A 27255-nucleotide genomic window follows, 5' to 3' on the forward strand; every position below is an offset into this window, starting at 1 on the left:
GGGAATTGGGACCACTAAAAAGAGGCGGGCAAGCATAAGCAGTTCCAGAGTCCCATCGCCGCACATGGAACTCCAATACATCAGGGCTCGTCCATTAATAGGGGGCGCTATAAGTACTTGCCGATGATGCAGGAGTACCTTCGATACCGGCGATCTACTGTTGATTTCAACCCAGGTCTGCCGTGACCCACACCCAATTTGTGACAGTTGTTCTCCAGGGATTATTGTATGGATTGACGCTTGATCGTCGTTTATATTATACCTCCCGGGAAGATCTGATAGATACATCGTCAACCCTCGTAGCTCGCCCACCACCTACTGTCTATACTTAAGTATCCACACTCCCCGTACATAATCTCAAGCTCGTCGTACTACGAATCGTTAATCGCCTTTTACATACCGAGGATTGCAGGAGCCCAATATATCTTTGTCGAATAAACACAGCAGCTTAATATATACGACTATCGTCGAACAAAATCTCTAACTAGTTCCTAATATCAACAACAGCTCAAGAGTCTTGAGTTATACAATAGTTTCGCCAACATACATAAAAATAATACTACAATATACACGATGGCTACAGCCATATACACGAACCAGCCTGGTGCTCAGTACGGATATCCACAACCACCCCCTTCGCCTCCAATGGACGAAACCTCGAAATGCTCTCTTCCCTCGATCTCCAACTTATTAGTAATGGCAGACGGTGGATCACCAACGACTGAGCAGTCGCCTCAGTCTCAGCAAGGTACGAACGGGTTAAACAACTTCATTATGAAAGGCGCCGTACTAAACTCCGGGGCAGCACCATTAGTGAAGGTAGAGACTCGACCGAATTCGGCTCACTGTGCGAGCAGCGCTCCTCGAGCCGCTTTACCTCCTACTCCCCCTATGAGTTCAGATGCGTCCTTTGATGGCTACAACTCACCGTCGACGAGATCGGTTTCTGTTGTATCGGGACCAAACTACTATTACGAGACGACCCCGCCACTAGAAGATGTTCACCGCCATCAGATGGCGGCAGCGGTGGCACCTCGTATGTCCATGCAAGCTCCGGCATATTCGCAACCCGCTTTTGCTGCGCCATACCTAGGTCAGACGCCAGTACCAGCTTACTATCCCGGCACTCTCCCAGGAGTTCACCCAGCTCAACCGCAGATCTCGGGACTCTACTATCAGAGGCCATTGCCACAGGTTTGTCTAATTCGCGGTTCGGTGGGTAAAAAAAGACATAAGCTTACCAGACAATAGGCATTTCCTCCTCTACCAGTAACGGTGTCTCTAGCGCCAACTCAGGGGGCGAACCCGTGGCAACACCATCATTACATTTCGCCATCCTCGGCGGCTTCTTTCCCGCAGTCACAGGATCGTTACATCTGCCAGACCTGCAACAAGGCGTTCTCGAGACCAAGCTCGCTACGAATTCACAGCCACTCGCACACCGGCGAGAAGCCCTTCAAGTGCCCTCACGCGGGCTGCGGGAAAGCGTTCAGCGTACGAAGCAACATGAAGAGGCACGAGCGCGGATGTCACGACAACGGCAACTCTCACCACTAAAGCACCAGCCCAGAATCGATATACATATATATAAAACATTCGACGCTGTTATTATTTATTGTTTTATTCCTAATGTGGACTTAGTCTTGTGCGGCTATCCGATGAGGAGGTTGGAAAGGACCAAGATAGTCAGGGATATGGAGGATGCATTTGATACCCAACCAGGGGGCTACGTTACGAACATGAACGGCCGCCTTCGTTTCTCAAAAGCACTCGCTGTTTTATTTTTTTTCGCTTTCCGACATTGTTTCGCCTACCTGAAATTACCTATATGAAACGAGTACCGTATATTTTTCGACTGTTAGGATGAGTTGGCGGAAGAGGCGGTCTGCCTTTTGCTTACTGGGATTGGGAATTGCGGGATAGGTACGGGTTGCATTTTTATCTGCGCAGGATGTGACTGTTCATTGACGAGGCGCATCGGACTACCAACTCGGGGCATTTACACCGGCGTTTACGAATCATACTGAGAGGGATATACGTTGGAACATCCAAAAACAAGAGCAATCTTACCCTCGTTCACGGTTTTCTACGGATGATTATTATTACTACTACTACTATTGTTTTCTTGGATATTTTTATCTAGGTCCTAATGTATAGAACGAGGACTGCAAAGAAAGAAAGAAAGGGGGGGTGGGTGTTATGAGAAACTGTACCAACAGAGCAACGGGTCGAACCCAACGCAGATCTCGGTGGAGAGACGGGCGAAATAGCTTCTGTATGATGGAAGATGAATCTAGATGACTAAAACCGGCTTAGCTTTAGGCAAGTCGTGAGAAGAAGCAGAATTAAGAGAAATATCAAAAAAGGTGCTCTTGGCAATCTTGTTCCTGTGATTGTGGCTCTAAATCTCGATCTCGACTTGTTAACCAGACCACTAGCAAGACAAGGATCATTACTCGATAAAGCATACACTACATATACTGGGTTTTCTTCCTTCATCGCTGTGGCTGGGAGAAGGGAACATTAGTATGCAGGTAACCTTGTTTCGATGTCGAAGAGAGCAACCCCCTGCGTGGGGAAGTTTGCTCTAAGGCTCCTAAGCTCCTAAGCTCTAACCTTTTGTTTTGAGATTTACGCAGGGGTGAAACCCCAAAGAACCGGAGTCAAGCAAGCCTTATTACTACGTACAGTAACACAGAGGGAATATCCCATCGTCTAAGAGAACATAGCGCTGGCCTAGAAAGGGATCTTCGCCAACTAAGCATAGAAAGAGATTGGCGCCTCGAATCAAATGACCCCTAGTCTATAAAGGTCTATTATAGAACGGAGGTTTCAACGCTCAGACAATTTGGTCTGCGCGCACATACCCATTGTAGGTAAAAGACGACAGACGTAGTAAGTTCTCTACGTGTATGTAGTTATTGCGGCGCTCATCACTTGCGTATTATAGGGCCGAAGTCAACTTAAAAGAGATGATATTATATGATGGAGATATATTAGTCTTAGTATATTAAGTGTTTATTCTCTTGCGGGGCTACGATGTTTTAGAGTGTAGCATTAGCATCACTCCATCTAGCATCTTGCTGATCTCGGTATCACCCCCAAGTATGTACTATCCGTACCTACATAAACCCGGCCAGGTATGTATATAGCAGGCGAGGAAAGTGTGTAACTATAGTTTTTTTTTCTTTCTTTCTTTTCTAGATCACCAGCCTCTCCATCCCCCTTGGCGCTGCGACACCATCACGTTCCGTTAGTTACCTGCGAAGCACACATGTTGTGACCGCGTTGTGACCCAACCCACACAAAATCCAAGGAAAAAAATGCAACATGCTGCTGGCCCGCAGCGTGTAACTATACGATTACCGCAAGCGGATGTCCCCAATCGCCTCGTAGCCGTAATCAGAAGTTCCAATTACGTTTTTGGGAGGGGGGAAACGGAAAAGAAAAAGGAAAAAAAGAGGGCAAAATACCACCCAACCGTCGTCACCATTTTTCTAGCTTACCAGCTTGGAGCAACTCCCATTGCATAGTAATGCGGCGCTACGGGGTTAGGCGAGCTGGAAATACGTAGGTGAGTGCCTATTTCATAATAGCGTTTCGTAGATCACGGGCCTAGCCCTGGTCAGTCGCGTGGTAGATGGAGTCGGGATGTGTCTTGGCAATGCCAGGCATATGAGGCTTTTTCTGTGGGGGCCGTTGTAGTGTACGAATTACACCTATGTACCTACACTATGTATGTACACTATGTGTGTACACTACCTATGTAATAAGGAAGATGAGAATTCCATTTCCGTCGGGGACTTTCGAGGACTGGCCCGAATGGGCGGGGAGGGGGGGCAGGGGTAAAGAGGTAGTTAGTTGATGATTTTCATCAGCAATGTTGATCATGCTGAGATGAGAGAGGTACCTAGCATGTCCATGCTCTCTCTCTTACCGTACTCGCCCTCGTAATATCGTACCTTTAATTACCTACATGAGTTACTCCCTACCTATCGCTCACCTCCTTATTATATGTAATAATGTACTATAGATGATTGTGTTACCGCGTCTGCAGGTGAGATGGCAGACGCCTCAATCTATGGATTTTCTTATATCTTATGTTTCTACACTTTGCATTATCATTTAATTGGAAGTGCTGAATATCTTAAGAAGTAGTTACCTATCTAATTAAACTCCTTTTCTCTATCGTGATATTTCACATAGTCCTATATACACAGAATTTCCTTGACCGCATGATTTATCATAGTATTATCTGACCCTCTATGTGTACCTATAGACCAAAATCGTGAATAAAGCATCCTCTTAAATCAACTTTCTATGCCTCCTCGATCCCAGGAAACCGTTACGCGCTTCCCAAAGCGTCGGGCTTCCGGGTAACGCAACGAGAACAGTAAGCTCTGTTGATCAGATCCCACAGATGACACCCTCTTCTTCGGTGCCGCAGCCTCGGCCCTCGAATCCTATTCGATCTTAACGATATATTCCATTAACCCGTCGCCAATAAAGCTGTTCCGGCTCCCCATCTTAGCCAACAAGATTGCCGATTACCTGTCCTAGGCGTCGGACGTCTGCCCTTTCGGCTGTCCGCATCACCTGTCCATTGAGAGCCCAGCTCATTGGGTCTCGCGCCCGCCAATCTCCATGGCCGATAGACCAATGACGTTGCTGTCGAACCCCGTCTGGAATCCAAAGAGGCAAATCTGCCCGGCGGGAAGCAGCAGGCGGCGAACACATCAAGTTGCATTATCGACTTACACGACATATCACCTGATGTGAACAATTCGCATCTTCCTGCATACCGTAGTTTTCTGCCAACCCAGGGATCTGACCTCCTGGTCGGCTCGTAGGCTCGTAGGCTGCAACCGGATTGCAGGGTGGTAGCAGGCGTACATCCGCGGTATTACATGCTTCTTCTTCTGCTTTTCGATTAATTAACACGACGCCGACTGATCTTCCATGGCATGCATTTGAATTATCCGCAGTTCCCGTCCTTCTGGGACGAGCCATGTCGTAATCCCAACAGGACCTCATTTGCTGCATCACCCCTGACCAGGTTTCCATTGGGTCGGCTACCAATTCCGCTGACACCGCCTCCTATTATATGGTAGCATACATTATGTCGGTGTTCTCGCCATTCTACGTAAGTTATCTTTCTACGTGTAATTACTACTACATACAGTCTGCGTATGACCGTTAAAAAAACAGCTAAAGGAGGTTGACATTACACATAAGCATTTTCATACTTGCCTATATAGATGCGATGTCGTATTACGCTTAATTACTATGTAAATGGCCCTTTACCTTTTTTTCAATATAAATATAGTATCTTGCCAAGCGAAGCTCTCCTTTCTCGGGACCATAGCGGTAGGTTTTAATGATATATTAATTGCCTTTCCGTTAATGATGACATAGCATATGTCATTAATATCGTCGAGTCAATTAAACCCTTCAAGCTCCGATGTGGAGTGCAACAAATGCTTTATTTCCCGGTAACTTAGCTACCTCCTAAGATTTTAATTAATTATTATTCGACAGTAGACGCATCATATGACCGACAACAGTGTCTTTTAGAGCCGCTGTTAACCTGTTAACCAATACATATATACATATATATACAAGACTCCCAGCAAAACCCATTTGGTATTCATGATCCACCGCCTCTTCTGCAAGGGGTTGTCTGTGGTTGGCGTCCTGCATCGGGAACCACTCTCGGCTGAGATGATCGTCAAGATCCTCCACCCCATCCAGACCGTTTGAGTGTCGCTTAATTCACATAAAGATCCGAAGTCCCAGTTCCAGAGTACAGCCACCGCCTCATCGTAGTCTTAACATACATAAACCCTGCAGTTAGAAAAGCTCCTAGAATATTTCCATCAAGGATTCCGCGTAAGGCATTAATTAGTTCCGTACCTAGGTAAGTCATCCTCAAAACGAGGGTTTGCTCATGCGTTATTGTTTAGGGGGCTTGAGTGCTTAACTAGATCTATTGCGGATTTTCGATGTAGCATTGAATTGAATTATGACTAAAATTAAAAATAATATATATGTTCTGAAACTTCTATAGCCTAGATTTGGCCTACGTCACTTGAAGATCTATCGAAACAAGGAGTCGTCTTGTTTACGCTAATGTGATCTAGACCTCGATTGGTGAGCTTGGCTTGGTGAAATTGCTGAAGAAACAGCGGGGGGGGGCACAAGTATTCCATCGGCGTTTAGATTATATAAGCAAATATTCTCAGTGGTCAGTGGTCACCCTCGTCCCTAAGATGTATGTAAATATAGGAGACATTACGATAAGTTACTAAGTACTTAACCCAGGTACGTATTCCGTATAATTATCTACGAATGCTAATATTAAACATGATTAACCTATCAATACTTTATTTCTTATTAAAATATTTATATTTCAAGTCTCAGATATAAAAGTATTAATATCTTCAACTCACAACTGATAAGTCTCTTAATGATAAGATATATATAATAAAGTATTTCGTACTATACATGTGTACATGCACATGCAGATTCAAAAATTTCCAATCAAATCCCTGCAACACATCCCCCAAACGCAACAGCGCGGATCGCATGGATTAATAAAAATGCCCCACATCCCCGATACAGGCGCTTGGGACTTACAGCGGTCTTAGCGGCCTTTAATAAGTCTTTAGCTTCTTTTCTTTCTATTGATTCGCTCTTCGTTCTACGAGATCATGCACCTTTCCATCTTTCGCGTCACACGTCACCAACAAAACGAACAAGGAAGACACGCTGGCGTTTCTCGGCGCGAGAGACGCTATTCTCGGCCGACTCCTTCGAATTTGCTTATTATCCAAGTCCCGGTCAGCGCGCGGGGTTGGCTTGTCAATAAAGTGAGACAAAAATACTAGACTGACTCAAGTTTACTAACAAAAAACATGGCGAACACCTGTCACCAAGTAAGCCTTCTCTCAAGCCTTCTCCCAAATTTAGAAGTAATGTCCGTGGATTAGACCAGTCCCCGGTACTACTGAATAGATCGGCTGCTTTACCGCAGCTTCGGCACAGCACCTAATCTTATAGCAGCAGCGCCGTTGCGTCGGCTAGAGCTCCACCGCTAGACGCGGCCACACCCTGCGGATATCCGGGACAGCCGTCGATTACATTAGCGCGAGCTGCGATATAACACATCATATCGGCCGGTAAACCCTTATTCGGGTAGCCTCGATCTAATCTGTGCAAATCGTACGTTTTCTGCAGGGCTAGCCTCGAGCCGTTGACACCGCCGTCAGCCAAAAAGGCGGCATGAACGCTGACGATGGCGAAGATACGAATCTCAATCTCACCGAGTCTACTTAACATAGTCTACATAGGTACCTGCGTATTAACTACCCAAAATAAAGAATAAATGAATAAAAAAAAGCGGTCACTTAATCCTCGAGATCTGCAACTATCTTGGTTTCAAAGTCTTGGTATCTCACAGGGGCAAGGGGGCCTTTCCCGTTCCCCCACGGTTCGGTTGGCCAGGTTCCGACGACGCATCCAGTCAGCGTTGTAGCTGATGGAACTGAGTGTTTTGTGTTTCGTCCGCAACTCTGCCAACGTGGCTCGCGGGAACAGCGAGCAATAACCCGTGATCTTTTAGGTCACAAGACTTGCGCGTGCTGCTCCGTTCTGCAACCGTCCCAGCTTCTAGAAGGACCGACTCAACTATTTCCGTCCGAATATTTGGGAGCCTAAGAGAGTAATGAGTCTCTGTGAGCGGAAAATTCCGAATCGTTGGAGTATGCAAACGGGACATTTTCTCCCTGCTAAGTCGCCTCTTCTCGGAGCCAACGCTCCATCGCCCAAACACTTTGATTTGATAGCCCGTATTAGTGAGTCGACGATGATGACTATGGCGATGTTAGAACCGTCTCTTTCCCAGTGCTCAGGAAAAGGCTGGACAAGGGGGTATCGTGGCCGAGCGTTTCGTCATCCACGGCTCGAGATCTACCCGTACCAGGGTTATCTGGATCCCGGTCATTTTACGTAGAGAGCGGTCTGGCATCGAATTAAGTTACTCGGGAACTCCCACCGCTTTAGTAATACCTGCTGACGGTGAGAGTTTTCTTAATAACTATTCTAAGAAAAGATAGCCATCTTCAAAGGGTTGCCTGTTTAGGAATGCAATAGGCGATAAGTTCAATAGTCGCCTATCGGTATGCGTTGGCAAACCTCAAGTCGTAAACTGGGAGGCTGGTGTGCGCGCCTGGCACCTGGGAGCCTTTCCGAACCGGAATCCTAGGCTTCTATCATCTATGTACATAGTCAAGCAAGTGCCTGGCGGTGAATTTCTTATGCCCGCTCGCTAAACCCGCATGAACGCAGCAAGACTCTGTTTTCGCTCCTCAGCTTCCGCTTCCAATTCATGCGATTCGCGCATCTCAGCCGCCACTCGTCGGACGACTTTGATGCTCGAATAATGTAGACGATAATAATAATCAACTCCCAGAAAAGCATGCAGACCCTTGTCCTCGACGGCGGTTTCAGCCCTGCTAACTCTATTTCCCTGCCTCAGATCAATGCAGTCTTCCTCCCTCCCGCGTTAAGCTTCGCTTAGCTCGAATAGCCGGTTCTAGCCAGACCCTTTTTCCTTCGCGTCGCATGAATAGCTCTAGCTGGTCCAGCTTCGATCTTCGACGCGTGCTGGAGGGGAAAGGGATGGGAAAAGGAACTTACCGCTTCGTCAATGCGCGTGGGTAGGCGGGGGCCCGTCGACCACAAATTCGGACTGTGAAAGATAGGTACCCTGGACGATCTCCCCAGGGGTAGGTAGCTCACACGATAGCTGTCGCAGACGTCGCGGATCGGATATTTTCCGAAGTCTTATAGGGCCGGGTTCAGAGGTCAGTTCGCGCCGGTTCACGCTGGGTTCCGCACGAAGAGCCGCACGGGACTCCACCTTTGCGTAGAGAAGGCTGGGGAACGGCGTTGGGCTTGATCCGCGAGGTTGTCACACGCGTATCGTGAAGCATCCTGGGCTTCTGGAGTAACTATGACGATCGAAATGTAGAAGCAAGGGCATATTCGTGATGGCGTCATGCTAGGTAGCTTTGTTTCGGCACGGTAAGGCCCCGTTGCAGCACTTCGTTCCCGCATGAATTCTTCAGCGGCAGTCTACGGATACGGATGCGCATGCGTGCCGGTCGGCGATACGACCTACGCGAGAAACTTGACGTCCCTTGTGTCGCCTATCAGTGCGATGTAGTGAGCTTGCCGGATTATACATCGTGCGTATAGTTGGAGTAACTAGCCTATACTTTTACCTTAGGTAAGTATAGTTGTAATACTGTAATATATCGTCCGTATATTGTGTTTCAACGTCTTCCAGGCGAGAAATGGTAAGTTTGTATTATATAATTCCATATATTTTCCTAGTCGCTCTCATATAGGGTAAATTGACCAATAGTCAATATAGAAGTAAAAGAGTACAGCAAGTGCACATGAATGTCACCCAAGCTTAATGTTTTCCAAAGCTCTATCCTGTTGACACTAGCCTGAACTATTTTATATATACAATCAAGATAAATAAAACTAAATATCACTAATGTATTCCTAATGCCTATCTCGAAGTCCTTTGTAAATTGCCAATGATATGTATCCTAGTAAACAACTGCTAGTCTAATAGTTCTGCTGGTCGTTCCAGTACAGCGTCTCGTGGAATATCCTACGCGCAACAGACAGTTAGCCACTACCTAACAAAAGCTCATGTTGAAAACAAGCCCAGGTAAGAGCCCATAGCTTGGCAAGGGAGAGTCTGCGAAAGCTAGACCCATACCAGAACATCGGAGGCCAAATAGAGAAACTACAGGAAATGAAAGGGGATACATACTCGGGACCAGTAGCGACCAGTTCCCAACCAAACGTCAACTTGATGAACTGTGTCAAGTGACTAGCCACCTTTATAGCACCGACGTCCGTCGGATGCCATTGCGGTCCGATATCATTATGCTGCACTGGAGAAGGCGAGATATGTTAGCACACACCTCCCAAGGTACCCTACCACCTAGACAGAGAGAATATTGATGGGTAGGTAGATAGATAGATAGGCCAAGGAAAACTTACTGATGCCCTTGGTACTAAAGTAATGCACGAAAGACTCGCTCGGTGTGTCCAGGACGGTCGTCGTGTTCGTCGTACCGTCCCATATCGCGGGCGCGGAGAGGTATTCGTCCGAGTTAAAGTAGGACACGATATCCTTGAGTTCCTGCTCGTAGCCTAAGTTTTGCTGGTAGCTGTTGCCGTAGGAGTAGAAGCCCATCCATAGTTGCTAATGAGACGGTAAGTTTTAGTATCTCAGAATGGCGTGGGAATTTTTTAAAAAGGAAAGGCAGGTGAGAGTAGAGGGGAAAGGGGAAAGGGGGAAAAGGGGTTCGGTACCATCACGACGACTTGCGCTTTGGGGTACTTCCCGTGAACGCCCTGTATTAGCTTCTTGTAAGCGTCGACGTACGTCTCCGTGCTGACGTTATTTGCGGCGTTGTTGTCGTTGGTGCCGAGGTTGATAATCACGATGTCCGGAGTCGTCTCCTGTTTCTCAAAGGCCCACGGCTCCGGCTCGTCTGCCACAGGAGTCCTCTATTAGCACACGACGTATTCACCGAACAGTCATACCCCCGCCACTTATAGTCTTATAGTAGGTACTATAAAGAAAGTCTTGACAGTTATATGTATGAGAGTAGCCGGAAAAGGAGAATAAAAACGCACCTCCCCATATCTGCGACGCCCGCCAGCTCGTATCCGACGCGTAAAACCACTGGTGGGCCTGCCCGCGCGGATTCCCCCAGCAGTCCTGGTCCGAGACGCAGATGCCCGGGTACGCGGTAACATAATACTCGGTGTCGCCGAGGCCGGCACCGACGCCATATGCGAAGCTAGACAGGCCCTCGTAGCTCGTGTACATGCCGGCCGAAAGGCTGTCGCCGATGAACTCGACCGTGCGCTTGTACGGCGGGATCTTGATCAGCGATTCGCCGGCTGCTACGTGCACTTTGTCGATTTGGACGCCGTAGGCCCAGTTTGTGACGCGAAGCTCAAAGGTCAAGGGGGTGATGGGGAAAGTCTCGTTGATGCCGGGAGTTGAGGGCGAGACTAGGAGGTGTGTGGTGCTTGCTGTTACGTTGGTCTGGGGGTTGTTTTAGTTTCTAATTCTTCCTTCATGGTAGTTGAACGTGCTTCTTAGGCCGAGAGCTAGACAATAGCATGGAAATAGATAATGGGTTATATTGAGTATTATGCTACTTACTACTACGTGTTAGCTACCTACTATAAGCCAAGAGGTTTGAAATCATACTAATAGGGGTATAAGGTATCGGGGCGATGTGCTCTTATACTTACCGAAAGTCCAATCCATCCCGCCTATTCGATATCCGATGAGTGTCGTATCCGTAGTTAGCTCTCCGAATGTGATGGCAACAGTATCTCCTGTGAAGCCAAAGACAAGTCCAGGAGCTCTAGTTCAACCGTCACTCTGTCAGGTCCCTCATATACGTATCGTGTCGTTTCAACTATGAATTTTAACAACTTACGACCACCAGGAAACCTTCTTAGAGTCCCATCTCCCCTTATAAGACAGCTCGGTAGCGTTTGCATCGTAGGTCTGGAAGTCGTACGAAGATATATCTATTTTAGTATCAGGATAATCCGTGATTCTCACTTGACCGTTTTGGAGAATTGTCCCTGCGGCTAAGGAGCAGAGGCCTAAGAGGCATGGAAGCTTCCTAAGTAACATCTCGCTGACGGGACAACGTTACTATCGAGAAGAAGTGTCCGAGTCTTACGTCTGTGGCGTTTCCTTCATCTCTACGACTAGAACGCGTGGGCATGATGGGACACTGCAGCTTTATAAGTGCGATCTAACTACGATGTCGCGATGAGAACGTACGAGCTACAGGGCCTTTCATTCCTCCAAATCTCTTCAGGCCCTTGATTCCGGGCGATGTAGCTCAAGGCCGAGCATTCTTCCTCGTTAGTGGTCTAAATCAGTAACCTAAGTCTATATTGTAACTGCGCAATGCGATCTAGATAGGTTTGTAGACATCTAGTCTGCTGTTGCTATGAATATGGCGGAGGTTTGACGCCCGCTTCTCGATCGAGACATGCCGGGGGGAAGTTCTGCAATGCATTGTAGATCACGGCCTAATATATGCGAAGCGAACTGCAGACGCGATGCAGACCCTAACTAGACAGAGAAGCCGAGTCAGTCTAAGCCCTATGTGCTATAGCAGAGGGATGACCGAGAGGATGATAGGTAGGTAACTAAGGTAACCATTATATATTTTATGTATTATGTCGATATGTCAATGAGGCTCAAGTTGGACCTTGTTATGTAGTACGTTGATACTTTTACGTTTAATGTTGGCACTTTAATGTTGGTACATGTTAGAAAGATATTAAGAACTTATGACGTCGGTAATTCCACTGATAAATAAAAGGTACACACTGCGATTACCTTATATCTCATAAGGTTCTGTACCAACTGTACCTACCTCTAACCTTATTTATACCGTTACTTCAGCCGGAGTTTTAGCCCTACAAGAATTAATATTATTGCACTTTACACTTTACATTTCGCTTACAACTTTTCCACCTTCTACCCATAAATTCTTATTAATGAGGCAGTGCGTTAAATAAAAAGAAAATAAAAGTGGCAATTCTACAACTACAGGGGAAATTTAAAATCTCTTACTGAGCTATTGGAAGCTCGGAGATGGAATTTCATTACACGATTCCATCTTTCTTCCCAATGCTCACGGGTGCTCATGGGTTGCTTATAAGCGCTAACTCAACCTCTGATCGACGCGAGATCCATGCCCTTTCAACGCAGGGGAACGTGCCATTTGTATCATTTGGCGCGTTGTAACGATAAGGGAAACCAGCAATTCGGCTCAGGTGGGACATTAGTCCTGAAATATTCAATACTTACCAGGTCTTACTTGGTAGGTTATTCAACATTCAAGAGATGCTAATCTGAAAAATGTCGATATTTATTTAGACCAGTGACCTATGGATCTTCTCTAAATGCTCCGATGGCCCAGGTTACAATTGGCCCCGCCAGTTCACAAGGGTTTTAATTTTTTGAAAACGTCGAACCAACTTACGACAACCTTTAGCTCTTGTCTACATCTACATTCACTTCTACGTTACATAGTTGTTTCTCGGTTCTCAAACTCTCTTAATTACCTCACCACCTCATCACCTCATCCCCGGGCTCCCATCTTAGGGTAACACAAAGTTATCGAAGGAAGATATGACCACCGTTTCGTAAACAACTGAGGATACCCTTTTTTTTTTCTTTTGCGGGGAAACGAAGAAGACAGAAAACTACTGCAGCTGACCGCCAAAACACGGCTTGTCCGTCTTGTCCGTCTAACATTCCTTGTCTTATCCCGCGAAGGATTCAGATTGCGCCGAGTAAAAGCAACAAGGTCTCCTTGTATGGGTGTGGTAGATTTTCTGGTAGATAGTATGACGAAGAGGGAGTAGGTCGTTTGCCGGTTGTATCACCAAATTTCAAAAAAAGAACCTGGATACAGGGTGCCCGTCCCAAATTCAGCCGTCCATCTCCCCTCCATCTTCTACAAACCCTGCCAACCCTTATCCAGCTTCGAGATTCCAAGAGAGTTTCCCCTTCGAGTCCCCCGTCCAACCGAGTTCCTCCCAGACTTCTTCCAGACTCCCCTCACAACTCACAATCTTGTTATGCTGCCATTGCACTAAGCTGCGATACTGTCCTTTCGCCATCTCGAGACAATGAAGCCGCGAGTCGCGGCCGACACGACGCTTGACAAAACGGTGTCGCAACCTCTACCGTACCAGCAGTACACGACGTTGCATCCGAATCCTCCCCGCTTACCACCGCCGTGCTCTCACCCCCTGCCCTACCGACGCTACACAACGCTCGATTCCTAGCGAGTTTGCAGACGCAGACGCAGACGCAGACGCACGAGTAGACGCACGAGTAAATACGTCGCCTCATACGGCAGAGCCATGCCGTCCACAGAAGCCAATGCCGTCGAGGACACGCAATTGGGCCTGACCGAAGAGGAAATAAATCTCCTCCGATACCACCAAGCTCAGGCCGGTTCTTCTTCCTCGCGCGCTGCCAGTCGGGCCTCTTCTCAAGGCCGCCTCCTTCTCGATAGTTCTAGCCTCGCTGCGCTAGCACGACACCTCGACCGCTTGATGCAGCAGATCCAGCAGCGCATCGAGTATCTCAGCGAACAGAGCTCCGTCGTGACTATGCAGCAGTATGACCACGCAGGCAACCTGGTGGACAATGCCGATGCTGAAATTGCGCGCTTTCAGGGTATTATGGCTCAGATCGACGAACTTGAGCTCGATTTTGATCGCATCGCCCACATTAGAGACATCGTAAGGGATTACCGACAACGAGTCGAGAATCTCGAACGCGGACTCGAGAACGCATCACGCCGAGATCATCATCACCACTCTCACCGCCACAGCCATTCGCATCGACAAGAAGGCGCCTCTTCCGGTCGCCGACATAGACACTAAAAATAATTATTAAGATGGAGAAAACCTAGCTGCTATCCCGTGGATCGGGATATTAGAACGCAGTTCCGCTTCGAAAGGGTGAAGGGCATCAAGGCCTACTCGATTTACAGTCTTTAATGGAAAATTTGCTGCTGGACGCAGAGAAAAGGGGTATCAAAATTTTATGGCACGGGTGAATTAGAAGCACAAGGTCACACGACTATGGGGAAACGACCGAGGTACTGAGTCGATTGCTACCTCGGACGCACCGGCGGGTAACCATAGCACCGCCTCGGGGAGGCATTGTCGATGAGACGAAACACGCTTTACGGAGAAAAACAAAATATCTACTGCTTTCTCATACCGTACTTATCGAAGATGAACGGAGCCTCGCGGCTGGACAAGAAGGGGATAGCCTCACGGCTTACTTTTTTTCTAGGGACTTCTACGGCGTTGGTATTTTCTTGCCGTTTATCATTTGTACTAATTTTCTTCTTCACAATACCCCCTTCGTCACGAGATTGGATATCCCTGCGAATAAGCGAGCAAAGCCTGCTTATATACTTTTTATTTATCTATTCGTATATCTCTTGTCATATTATATTATATCATATCGTTGGCTGCGCGTCGTTACTACGGAAAGATACCTCTGGTTGGGCTCGTTGTTTGAAAATATGCCTTTTTCTGTATACAGATAATGTTTGTTCCGAAAAGCTTTGGGAGAAAAGAAATGCTCCGTTATCCGTGGGCTCTTTATTATTGTTGTTGTTGAAATATTGGTTGTTGTGTGAGATTTTAGGGGTAAATGCCATGTGGCTTACATCAGTGGTATTATGATATTTATATTATATATTTTACTCAGAAACCCCTTTACCTTGTGTCAAAACATAACGGGCGTAATAAGTTGCTCAAACAGTCACAGCTGGAGAGGGAAATCGTGAATATCTCGGAATAACCGGTATTGAGATGCCATCAGACAGTCAACCAGCCTAGCTACCTCTTTGCGGGAATTGTTTCGGTGTACATAAAAGCTACGTACTCGACACCGACTTACTCCCCGAGAAGGATTCCCGGACACCAGGAATGGGGACCGGGGGTATCTAAATTACCATACATCCATGATGATGTTTCTCAACTCCGACTTTGACATTTATTTTCTCTTTCTGGGTTACATTGCGCGACTGTTTGTTTGTAAGGTGCCTCACAATTATATATATATACCTACATATATATAACCAGGTAGTTATATATGAATTAGATGTAGGTATCGTAGGTAGGTATGTACCATAGTAATAGTTAGTATAATACCGTACTTCCTCCCGAATCGTTCGGAGCGGAGTGCGTAACGGATGAGGCTGATGGGTGCAGATGCATGTAGTGCTTACCGGACGTAGTATCAAGTAAGTCCTTCGGAGCGTTATGGATATGTGATATGTGCTGATATATCGGGGTTCAGGGGGGGATCGTAACAAATGTATCTTGAGAGATGTTTTCTGAGGACATGGTGGACTATTACAGATGTGGGATATACGGATTGGATACTTGGGGATGTGATGATGGGCTATGCTATCTACTATGATAAAATGAGCAAGTCTTAAGACATCTCAAAAGAATCATGATATAATACACTTGGCTTCTATTTTATTTTTCAGTTGGAATTCATTCGTTACTCGACAAGTACCTAGATACGCTGGGTAAGCATATATTGCTCGCTACTAGATAATAGGTTTTGTACCACACCTAAACTATTTCCGTATTGTTCCCTCTCCTAGAAAAAGCCCAGTATATTTGCTTATCTGTCCGTCTGCTGAACGCGCATTCCAAGGCCAATACATCGCTTGCCACACCCCCTTTCAATCATATATGTGCTAGCTACCTCTTCCCCATCGCACCACCAACAAACAGTTCTTCGGAATCCACGTACTTGATCTTCGCTCTCACCTCCTGGGGTAGATCCTCTTCTGTGATCAAGCCCATCTTGATGCAGTCCCCAAGGAAAAACATGGCGCGGTCTTGTGCGTACGCAAGGTAATCGAATTCAGCCGCATCGCCTACTTCCTCCTCCGGTGCTGCCACAGCTGTCGACTGTACGGCTCCTTCTACGTCATCTGTAGCGTTCTCGTCGAACCCGGGTATCTTGGCCTGCATGATGCCCCAAGCCACCCAGTGGGCGCTGTTTGCGACGCGCCAGATACGCGTCTCTTCCACCAATGCGTCGACTTGGGTGTCGGCCTGCTCTTCGCGGCGGCGATCCTCTTCTTTCCAGCCGCCCGGTGGCGCACGTGAGTCCAGCATGAACTCCCGGATCGAGCTTGTGGAGCCAAGACTCGTAGCTACTAGGCCGGGCGTACTGGGCTGTAAAGTCGGAGTCGCTAGGGGCGTCAGGTTCGGCGTCGAAGCACCCGGATGTGGAAATTCGGGCCGGTGGTTGACATACGCCCGGATGAAACGACGCTGCTCTCCCGGCGTGGGATACATCGTCGTGTCGCACGCGTAAGAGGCATCCTCGTTGTGATAATTGTAACACCATTCCGTGAAGTGGTTTGCAAACTCTAAACCCCTCGTGTTGGCAGCCGAGTACTCAAAGTCTATGACTACGAGCTGCTTGTGTTCATAATTAGGTTGAAGCAAAGGTGACATCTTATCGTCGGGCCGGATGCGTAAGATATTTCCATATTGAGTCTACCATAGATTAGTATGTCATTTCAGAATATTGAGTTGGATATATGCTCTTACATCACTATGTGCGAACACCAGACTCTCTCGTATAGCACGGGAGCCGCCATAATAATCGACCAAGAATCTCCGATACTTGTCCACTAGTTCCTTAAATACCGCCCACTCAACTCCACAGACGAGACCTCGCAGCTTCCACGTATCTGCTGGACTCCTGACGGGACCAGGGTTACCGGAGAGGATTTTTCGATCCAAGTAGGTGATCACACGTGAAGTTCTATTGAGCCAAGTATCCCAGTTTTTCAGAACCATAGGCCCGCCATCTCTTTCTCTATCTAGGAGTTCTATTCCATCATGTAACTCTCTCATTCTCTTAGCAATTTTCTTCGACGTGTCTGGATCTCTGATATCGTCTGCTGTAAGAGTGACGGCATTGAGGTATTGCTCGAACCGGCCGTTAGTAAATGTCCCCAACAAACGAGGCCCAATTTTCTTCTTCGCGAGCCTTCTCAGCACATTCAATTCGTTCTCCCTGTCAATGATCTGATCGGCTTGGGGACCATAAATTCTCAATAATAGTTTCGCGGGGTTTTTCTTATATCCTTCGCCTATCGTCGTTATGTTATCTGGCGGAGAAACAACATAGACGGCATTTGTCAAAGCTCCACTAAGGCGCGTCACATCGATACTCTCTCCACTATCCAGAGGAACACGCCTCCAGCCCTTGAGCCTTAGGGTATGAGCTAGCTTGATGATTTCGTTCTTGAAGGTGATCCAAGCTCTCCGCTCCTTCTCTTCTTTCTTGCTCGAAGAAGAAATGTCATCCGTGGAAGAAGGTTTGCCCCCAGAATAGCCCAATGTTTTGGAATTATCGAGAACTGCGTCACATGCCGGAACCAAAATATCGCCGTCATGGTACTCTGTGTCAGATGAAATCGTTCGGTGCATAGTGATGGATCTTTTCCGTGACAACTTCTTCCCAAACTTTGGGCTATAGTGCGGGATCCCATTGAGACCCAAAGCACTCATGCCATCGTCAACAATCTTTTGCAGCCTTTCAAAAGATGTGTCACTGGATTGGGAATCAATAGAGTACGCCCTGGCTCTCTCGGGCGGCTGCTGCGTATCGGTTTTGTCAGCATCATCTTTGGCATGTTTCCGCCTACTCGAATGAACCCTCCGCGACCGCCTATTTTGCTTCTTGACTCGCTCATGCTCTAACCAATCGGCAACCTGAGCAACAAACCTATCTAATTGGTGATGGTGATGATGAGAATGCGAACGACCACCATCTTGTAGGTTAGGATGAGGGGATTGGCTGCTAGTATGGCTACTCTGTGGCTCTAAACTGTTCTGACTTTGGAGTGAAGTCCTAGAAGAGTTGTGGTCTAACATAGGTGGACGGCCGCTCAAGCGTTTCGCAAGTCCAGCTGAATATTGTCTTTTAGGGTGTATTTCCTCTAAATTGTCCTGAATTGGTTCAGGTTCAGCTATCTGTACGGCTAAGATAGAGTAAGCATAGTGTGACTGTAAGGGAGAAATTTTGCGGATAGTAGAAAGTACATAAGAGCTTCCTCATGGGCTTCCACGAACGGATACCTGCGTCAATTTCTTTTTTTATTATTTTTTATTATTTTATACATCAAGCCTCGCCTAGTTGACGCTTGGCGCCTGCATGCATGTATCCTCCAGCTCGGTGACCAAGATACTCTCTAGTCTAGGACTACCTATTTCTTTTTCTAGTAAAAGGGGCTGCATATGCAGCATCCTTCTAGGTAGCAAGGTAATACAGAGATTACCATCAAGAACTCACACGACAAGGTGGCTTAGTGAAAAGACGAAGGACATGAGAGACATGGTAGCTCCCGACGGTGAAGCGTAAAGATAATTAAATAATTAAATTGACCAACCTTTTGTACTTGTAGTAGTATTCTGGGAAGACGGCCTATCCAGGTCATCGTCCTGCTTTAAGACAGACCGAAGAGGTTGTCCCTCGCCCGTGAGGATCGGTGTAGACGTAGACATGTCGAAAGATCTCCAAATGAATGAGGGGCAGGGGGCGATGATGGTATGTGTATGTGTGTGTGTGTGTGTGTGTGTGTCTAGACTATAGAAAGCTAGTAATAAATAGGCTTCTTTTGTCGAAAGATAAAAGATAAAGATCAGATGATATACGCCACTTAGTATAATAGGGAAACAAACAGGCTTTAGGATTCACTAGTCGAATTGAGGCTTTATTTTGCGAGGGTTCAAAAGTGAATGCGAAAGATTGTTAACGAAGAATTGGCTGAAGGACCGAAGAATATGAACTGATAAGAAGTCGCATATCAAGAAAATGATAACAAAAAAGTATTGTCAAATAGGGTAAGTGCCAGGGCTATCGGGTAGTCGCGAATCCGCAGTACCGGGAACCCCTTGCAGGATACGTCGCAGGGAATGTACCCTTGTGATAACCTTAAATTAATTGCGAAAAGCAGTTGCTTCCGTTCCAAGGATAGGTAATAGTGTGTTAGTTATCCGTAAATAATTCCGTTACATAGTAGGTAGTAAGGTATCTAGATTGTACAACAACAGCTAGGTGATGTTAGAAAACTTATATAACAACGCCGCGGTAAGAAACTACAATTGACCGGCTATCGGGCTTCTTGACATTGAAATGTATTGATCTAGAATTATATTTCGTCCGACCTCTTAGACGTATTTGTAGGTGCACGTGCTAGACTTGAATGACGTAATAATACGCACATAGATAGGTTGTCTACAGCCTGACAGCTTAGCTGTGTGGAACCTCTTTCATAACTCCTCAAAAGCGGTATACAGCTAATGAATCGAGCTAGTTACTGGGTATAATATTTCAACTTACGAGTTGAATGGGCTGTTACTCATTTCAATTTCGAAGAATGATGTAAGATGTGAGTTTTATATAATAAGCGTAGCACCATTCAAGTAAGCTAACAGCTATAGTTAAGAAAGTATAATATTAATTTTATAGAGTTGCTTAATATACAAGTGATTTATACACATTAGAGATCTTAAAGTCTCCTAACTTACCTATACAAGGAGTTAATTCCAATCGACTTTTAAAATAACTGTTTAGATAATTAACAATAGTAATATAAGTGTATGTTTAATATTCATATTTTAAATACCCCTAAACAAATTATCTATAATAATCTTATAGTGAAAAAAGTAATAGTGGAAAAAAGTCATTATAATAACACATACATTTAAAGCCCATAAGTAGCGTGATATGTAAATATAAATTAACCATAGTCTCCCTAATCTCAACCTTTACACACAATTCTATAGCTTCATCCGGCAAGCAACTTCACATAACTGTACTTATACCTATAGTCACTTACAATCATTAGGTACTCAAACTACCCCTTACTCTCAACCCCTTTACCTCTCATCAAATCCTCCTCGTCCACCCCTCCTGCCCCAACGCCCACTCCACCGCCCCCTTAACATCATCAACAATAACCCTCGGCCTAAACACCGGATCCCCCCCTCGTTCCGGGCTCCAGACCCCCGTGCGCACAAGCACCGACTTCCACTCCGTGCCCTCGGGGCTCTCGTACTCGTTCGCCCCGCGGATATCGCTCGCCGGGTTATCCCCCACCATATACACCCTTTCCAACACCCCCTGCCCCTGCTTCCCACCTTCCGGGTCTAAACCAAGAACCCTCGCCCGATGCGCGTTAAGCACGCGCTCCGCAAACCCATACGTCCTTCCGTGCGGCTTACCAATCGTAACGCGCTCGAGCTCCGCCGCGCCCGCCGTGACTTCGCTCCAGATCCCCGCGATCGCAGCCTGGAACGCGCCCTGGCCGAGCCGCGGGTGCGGATACCCCGCCGCCCAGAACAGATCCGGGTTCGAGAAGAAGAGGGCCGGTTGCCCGTCGCGCTGCCACCCGCTGTTGGGCAGGTCTTTGAGCCCGTTGCGCCGGGAGTAGGTCCCCAGGACGCCGTCTTTCGACATGAGCAGGTCGAGGATGAGCTGGATGTCGAGGGCCCAGTCGCGCGGGTCGTTGAACACGAATATAGCGTCGATTTTGGGGTTTGGCGACGGCAGCGGGCGTGCTGTTTTTGCGTAGAGTTCCTCCATGAGCGGGTCGAAGGGCCAGACTGTGGGGTGGGCTGCTAGGATATCCGCGGGGGTGATGACGTGCCGGAAGCCGTACTGCTCCGCGATGACACGGCACTTGGCGGCGTCAGAACCCGTGACGAGAATGTTCTTGTCGCGGAGGCCACCTTCGCCGCCGTGGGCTAGCTCCTGGAAGGGCGTGTGCGATTGGATGAAGTTATCCGTAGACAGCTCGACGCCAAGACGGGCGCTTAGGTCCGCCACACGCTCCGTCTCGTGTTTGCCGCCGCCGTTTGTCAGCAAAATGAATGGGATGTTGTGCTTCTGGAGGAACTCCAAAGTCTGCGTCGCGCCGGGGATCGGCTTTGCGACATGGAGGAGAACGCCATCGATACTAGGAGCTGTGTAAGCCAGTTGTCCATAGGACCAAGGATCTTCTTCTCCGTTCTCTCACTTACTCAAAGGCAAAAGCGAAAGGCGGTGGTTTAGGAGCCTTATGATCGATGCTATAGGGACGACCGACAAAGGATCCGGGTCGTATAGACGATCGCACAGGACTACTAATAGCCCGAAGCGGACATGACGGTGCTCGAGTAGTTGAGTGGGGCCAAGGAATGTAGCCCGACACCGCGCCGCCGAGAAATGGGCGAGCGCGAAATGCCTTCATTGTGAAGGATGAGAAGCGGGAGAAAGGCACTAAGAACCGGCCGGTAAATTTACCTACAAATCATATCTCACTCACTTAGATTATAAATACCGTCACAATTGCCACATTCCCTTGCGGTAGAATAGGAGGTGAGTAGTGTAAGTGTAGGTAAGTTTAGACACAAACTAAATTGATCACTGTAATAAATTGGGTAAGTTCGACTCATTCATTCCATCCAATGCGTTATCAAAATAAGTAGACCCGGCTCTTATCGGAGCTCCATTTCGGAGCCCGTGCAACTCGATAAATTCAATTAATGACGATCACCTTTAATAGATAGATAGATACCTACATACAAGGTACATAGGAGGTAGATAGTTATTGAACATTCATTGGTGTAATAGAGTAGGAGGACTTTGTATCTTATATTTAAGGCAAATATGATATTTTGTTAATCGTGATCTTTATACAACGTAGAGGTGAATTATCTAGCCCAAGCTCGCGCATCTACTCCTGTCTATATAATATACACAAGCACGCCTTTATGGGCAGAACTGATACATCATAGTATCAATCAAGTAGATAATATCACAGGTTAAGTAAGGGAGTATCTCAGAATCATACGTTTCTTCCCCTATTTCTTCCAATCCTTTATATGATCTAATATAACCTTCGCCGCCTGCTCGGGGCTATGCTGACGTCCTAGTGCCTCTACGAAGTCGCCCTCGGGGTCCATCAGGTAAAAGTAAATGCTGTGATCGACCAAATAATCCTGACCAGGTTTGACGTCTCGCGGCGTGCTAAAGTAGACACGGTATGCTTTGCACATGTCCTTGATCTGTTCGTATGTGCCAGTCAACCCTACAAACCGCGGGTGGAACTCGGCTAGATACGACTTGAGCACTTTAGGGTCGTCACGCGCCGGGTCGCATGTCACGAACACAGGCGTCATAGCTCCGGGCGACTGCTCCTCGACTAGGTCGAACATCCGCGCCATCTTGTCGAGTTCCTCCGGGCAGATGTCTGGACAGTGGGTGAATCCGAAGTAGACCTGTAGATAGGAAGTTAGCCGGCAATTCCTCATACCAATACTCTATACCAATTCTAATATTCTTAGCAGAGGTAATAAAAACCCACCAGAGAATGTCGGCCCTTTAAATCCCTACTTGAGAATGGTTTCCCATCCTGATCGATTAGATCGAAATCCCCTCCAACCTTCGGCCGCCCGACACCCTTGGTAGCCTCGGCCACACGCTTGCGCTGCATGCGCTGCTTCTCATACTCGAAGTACCATACGAGCCCGGCGCTCGTGAGCACGAAGAGCAAGCCTGCCTTCCACGAGAATGGCCCCGTCCGATATCTACTACGCGCCTCCTCTACTGTCTTCGCCTTATAACGTCGCTGCTCGAGGGGTCGGGCGTTAGTTGTACATTGTTGCTGAGGGTGCGAAAGCACTGCTGTGGGTCGTCGCGGGGAGGATGTCGAAGTGGAGGGGGATGTCGAGAGAAAGCGACGGCATTGTTGTGTCCGAGGGCGGATTTGCAGAAGAGATCGTAAGAGCGGTTGCGGAGCTGCTATTGAGCGCGACATCTTTGTAAACCCCAGCGCCTTACAGGTTGCTTGTCTGCCTTTTGATTTAGACTGTTCAAGCAGCTCAAAAATTATTGTATGGAGCTTCGACAAATTGTCAGTTGAGAACCTTATCGGCCGGTTCCGATGGAGGTCTTGGCATCTAGCCGATTAGATATGTCGCTTCCATGTCGAGGTAGCTTCAGCCACATTAGGAGGTAGGTACATCTAGGTACCTAATGTACCTATGAAGCAGTCCATGTCTCTACCCAACCTTCAAATGTTATATCGAGTCTTATAGAGCTCAAGTACATACATGTAGCACAACCCTACTTTTAAGGTCTTTACAGCTCAATTCCAAAGCCGGATTGGCTGGTAACCTATGTCAACCTCTTCGTTCAACAAGGATGCTAAGACTGGAGTACACCGTTCCGGAATGGAGGGGAACCGCAACGGCAAATTGCATTCCGTTGTCATCATCTATTATTATAACTTACAAGAGCCAGTTCGTACAGTTTCTCTACAGAAAGGGAGACTAAGGCAAAACCTCATCTGTCCTTGAATCTTCTCCTCGCCACCTCTTTCCTGCCGAAACCGAAAACGAAACCGACGTTATTAACTCATTTTCATTATGCACAGTCCGATAGGGGTCGTAAAGCCCTCCCAAGAAAAAGAAACATCCATCAATCATCAATACCTTTTTGCAAAGGTCAAGTGTTTGAAGTGAATGGTAAGATAGAATGCCCAATGCAAGTCGCAAGTCTTTTCTTTTTTTTCGCAAATGCCGTCAGAATGCCCACCTGCCGAACCAAGACCATTTCCCGTACACTCCTTACACTATCCTCACCACTCAATATTAGCCATACTCTGCTAAAAAAAAACCCCGGCGAACGCAGCTGCATCCATCTTTGTCAATGCCACCATACGCCGAAGGAAAAGCTTCGTCTTGATATTAGTAAGGAGGAAGCGAAGAAAAAGAATCTCTAGGTAAAATCATCAATGGATGAAGTCTTGGCTGGCATCAAATTATTAGGAAATCCCATATGAACGCCGATAGTATGCCAACACAAGCGAACGGCTTGATGTCGTCCTCCAAAAGATCCGTGGTTACGGCTCTGGAATTTTGCGGAAACAAGAACAGGATTTGATGATGCATGTCAATCTCGGTGACTTCAGGTTGTAAAACAAGTTGAATCCGTATAAAGAGATCGGTACCATGTAAGTATTAAGGCCGGCTGACCTGACTCTGGCTCGCGCTGGTACGGCTCCGTTCTTCCTCTTCCTCGAGCACGTCACTCAGGCGTGTGGGGTGATGGTGACGCGGAGCACTACCTATATCATCCCAAGGCGCCGAGTATCCAGCGCCGCTATAATCCGGAGCCGCCGAGTACTGCGGCTGTTGCTGTTGCTGTTGCTGTTGCTGCTGAGAACTCGCGCCGGTCGGCTGATAGACGGCCGGCTGAGTAGCAGGGGTCTCGAACTCTTCTGCTGCAACGTCAGAACCCTGTGAAGCATGGGTACGGGTTGGATTGGTACGTGTAGAAGGATTGTGCTCTTGCGTGTCTCGGACGGGGTTTCTCGCTGCGCTATTGACAATACCATTGATGTACTGACCTTCGCTGTAGGTTCCTTCGGAACCGTAGCTCTGCTGGTGTTGAACAGACGAGGGTGTCTGGAAAGCGGGATTATTATCACGCGAAGCCGGGGTTGGCTTAACCGCGGGGGCCTGAGAGTACTGAGGACGATCAGCGCTAGGCGAGGTATGCGATTGTGCATAATCCGCCGGCTCCGTTTGGTTGTAAGAGCGAGGGTCTCGTTGAGAGTGGCCGCGGCCCACACCTTGCGTCATCGGGACGACCTGAACACCGCCAACGATAGTGGGTTGACCAAGCTGTAAGGACATAGTGCGATCGCGCTCCTCTTGCTCCCGTCGTCCAAGTTCCTCCCACGCGCGCCTCGCTTCCTCCTTAGAAATGGTCAATTCTTTGCGTAGCTCATTTATCTGCTTCTGCATCTTGGAGGTGCCTTGCTCGTGCTCGACGGCTTCGCGAATCGCATCGGCTCTGCTCCTGCGTTCCTCTTCGAGAGCCGCCTCGAGCATACCAGTAACCTCTTGAGAACGCTCTATCTCGGCGCGGGTCTCGAAGAACCAGCGTTGGAACTTACGCTCCGACGAAGCCCGTAGGCGTTGCAGTTCAACCACGGCATGGAACAGATTAGCACCTGCAGAAGAAAGGTCTGTCACTTGTCGTGATAGCTGCTGAGAGATAGGGTCCTGGCTTATCTCCTGCGCACTCTGCTCTAACCTACGGATCCAAAAGCTAGTAAGGCCTTCCCAATGAGCTGATAAAGTTTCCCAGCGCTCAAATGCATGAGGAAATGAGTTTCTACCTCGTCCGAGAGCTGTCGAAGTTTCGCCTAGCTGAGGAGGCTGCTGCTGTTGGGGTTGGGTCCCAGAAGGACCGGCTACTCTAGGGCCGGAAGAGGTACCGGGAACTCCCTGCGTATCGGAAGTAGTTCGCCCGTGTCGCGCCGACTGCGACGGTTGGGCTGCCGCAGGAACTCGCGATTGTCCCGCCTGGCGGGTATTATTATCTATGGTCGTGCGACCAGGCGCGGCTGGCTGCGCCGGTCGCCGGGTAGTGGTGGGATCAGTGCCGACGGGGACGGTACCGGGTCCATAAGTACCAGCGCCAGCGCCAGCAGCAGCGGCAGCTCGGCGCTCCGCATCTTTTCGCTCCGCTTCTCGTAGTTTTGCTTCTTCTAGCAAACGCATCTCACTTTCGGCATGTTCTTTCTCTAGGCGTTCACGCTCCTGCTCTTCGCGCTGTCGTTCTCGCGCGGCTTCTCGCGCAGCTCTCTCCTGCATAATTATCCTAGGACCTCTTATTCCGGAAGGAGAGCCGACGGCTGCTCGCGCCGTAGTAGGCCGTGCAGGCGAGGCGCCATTGCCATTAGAGGTCGCAGGGCCTCTGCCTCCCATAAGATCGGCCATTGGCGAATATAGCTCGACCAAGTCTTCCGAGATCTCTCTAGGGCCACGTAATGTTTGCTCAAGAGCATATAAGATAGCGCTGTGAGTTTGCTTCGAGATGCGAAGGGCTGGGTGCGGTTCGGGTCTATTCGGGTCTGGAATAGACTGCCTTGCCTCAAAACGTGGCTCGGGAGGGCTGTTTGAGGTCGCCTCGGAATCGTGACTTAAATTCCCTTGGGAAAGCTGTCGTCTAGGCTGTTTTGGACGGTCTCTCTGAGCTTGCTGGTCAGCACCCGCTAGAACGTATCGCCCTTGAGGCCCGAGAGTAACAGTAACTCGATTGACTTGTTGGCGCGCCTGTTGCGCGTCTGGCTGGGAAATAGGCGAAACCGAAAAGCGCGGGGTCCTACGAAGTCGGTGAATAGAAGAAGGGGTGGCTGTCGATCTTCGATCTGGCGTAGGTTGCTGAGGTGATTGCTGATGAAGTCCGTGCTGCTGGCGCTGGTATGTTGGCGTAGAAAATTCGTAACGGTCGTGACGGTCGTAAGGTGCGGTAGACTTTAGTTCTGTCAACTTTGCTGTCGGTTCCCCACCAGCGCAATATGAAGCCGAGTTCGACAATTTGAGTAGTCACCACAATTGTGGTGAGACACTCGCAAAAAAAGAATACGTCCTAGCTATACACCAAAACCGTATAAAAAAAACAAGCCAAACCCTCAGCCTCGATTTAGGTAGCGCGGAGATATGAGAGGTCGGCTGCAAGACTTAGGTTGATGTGCAGATGTATGT

General features: G+C 47.9%; 7 protein-coding genes across 8 annotated transcripts; 2 read left to right on the forward strand and 5 right to left on the reverse strand.

Moving 5' to 3' along the window:
- Nucleotides 1-573: 573 nt before the first annotated feature.
- GL218_07421 (Zinc finger protein C25B8.19c) lies at nt 574-1557 on the forward strand (the record flags this gene model as incomplete). The annotated part of the gene is made up of 2 exons (XM_033584175.1): nt 574-1194; nt 1252-1557. 2 exons carry the CDS (start codon nt 574-576, stop codon nt 1555-1557), a joined length of 927 nt encoding a protein of 308 aa, XP_033432559.1.
- A 5496-nt stretch (nt 1558-7053) lies between these two features.
- Nucleotides 7054-11371, reverse strand: GL218_07422 (putative acetylxylan esterase protein; the record flags this gene model as incomplete). Its single annotated transcript, XM_033584176.1, has 6 exons — nt 7054-7327; nt 9851-9974; nt 10084-10288; nt 10399-10580; nt 10726-11109; nt 11356-11371. 6 exons carry the CDS (start codon nt 11369-11371, stop codon nt 7054-7056), a joined length of 1185 nt encoding a protein of 394 aa, XP_033432558.1.
- Nucleotides 11372-14007: 2636 nt separating this feature from the next.
- Nucleotides 14008-14535, forward strand: GL218_07423 (uncharacterized protein; the record flags this gene model as incomplete). Its single annotated transcript, XM_033584177.1, has 1 exon — nt 14008-14535. The coding sequence occupies one exon, from the start codon at nt 14008-14010 to the stop codon at nt 14533-14535; it is 528 nt and encodes a 175-aa protein (XP_033432557.1).
- A 1851-nt stretch (nt 14536-16386) lies between these two features.
- On the reverse strand, nt 16387-19215 carry GL218_07424 (Choline kinase; the record flags this gene model as incomplete). 2 transcript variants are annotated; one of them, XM_033584179.1, is made up of 3 exons in its annotated part: nt 16387-17196; nt 17251-18692; nt 19101-19215. In XM_033584179.1, the coding sequence occupies 3 exons, from the start codon at nt 19213-19215 to the stop codon at nt 16387-16389; spliced, it is 2367 nt and encodes a 788-aa protein (XP_033432565.1). The 2 variants fall into 2 exon arrangements, with proteins under 2 accessions (XP_033432565.1, XP_033432564.1); XM_033584178.1 differs by lacking the exon at nt 19101-19215 and having other exon boundaries at nt 17251-18138.
- Nucleotides 19216-20602: 1387 nt separating this feature from the next.
- GL218_07425 (putative CDP-alcohol phosphatidyltransferase class-I family protein C22A12.08c) lies at nt 20603-21944 on the reverse strand (the record flags this gene model as incomplete). Its single annotated transcript, XM_033584180.1, has 2 exons — nt 20603-21671; nt 21736-21944. 2 exons carry the CDS (start codon nt 21942-21944, stop codon nt 20603-20605), a joined length of 1278 nt encoding a protein of 425 aa, XP_033432563.1.
- A 613-nt stretch (nt 21945-22557) lies between these two features.
- Nucleotides 22558-23513, reverse strand: GL218_07426 (Protein SCO1, mitochondrial; the record flags this gene model as incomplete). Its single annotated transcript, XM_033584181.1, has 2 exons — nt 22558-22974; nt 23061-23513. 2 exons carry the CDS (start codon nt 23511-23513, stop codon nt 22558-22560), a joined length of 870 nt encoding a protein of 289 aa, XP_033432562.1.
- A 1204-nt stretch (nt 23514-24717) lies between these two features.
- Nucleotides 24718-26487, reverse strand: GL218_07427 (uncharacterized protein; the record flags this gene model as incomplete). Its single annotated transcript, XM_033584182.1, has 1 exon — nt 24718-26487. The coding sequence occupies one exon, from the start codon at nt 26485-26487 to the stop codon at nt 24718-24720; it is 1770 nt and encodes a 589-aa protein (XP_033432561.1).
- Between the last annotated feature and the right edge of the window lie 768 nt (nt 26488-27255).

Source organism: Daldinia childiae (genome assembly GCF_008694065.1).
Source record: "Daldinia childiae strain JS-1345 chromosome Unknown Scaffold9, whole genome shotgun sequence".
Taxonomy (NCBI): Eukaryota; Fungi; Ascomycota; class Sordariomycetes; order Xylariales; family Hypoxylaceae; genus Daldinia; species Daldinia childiae.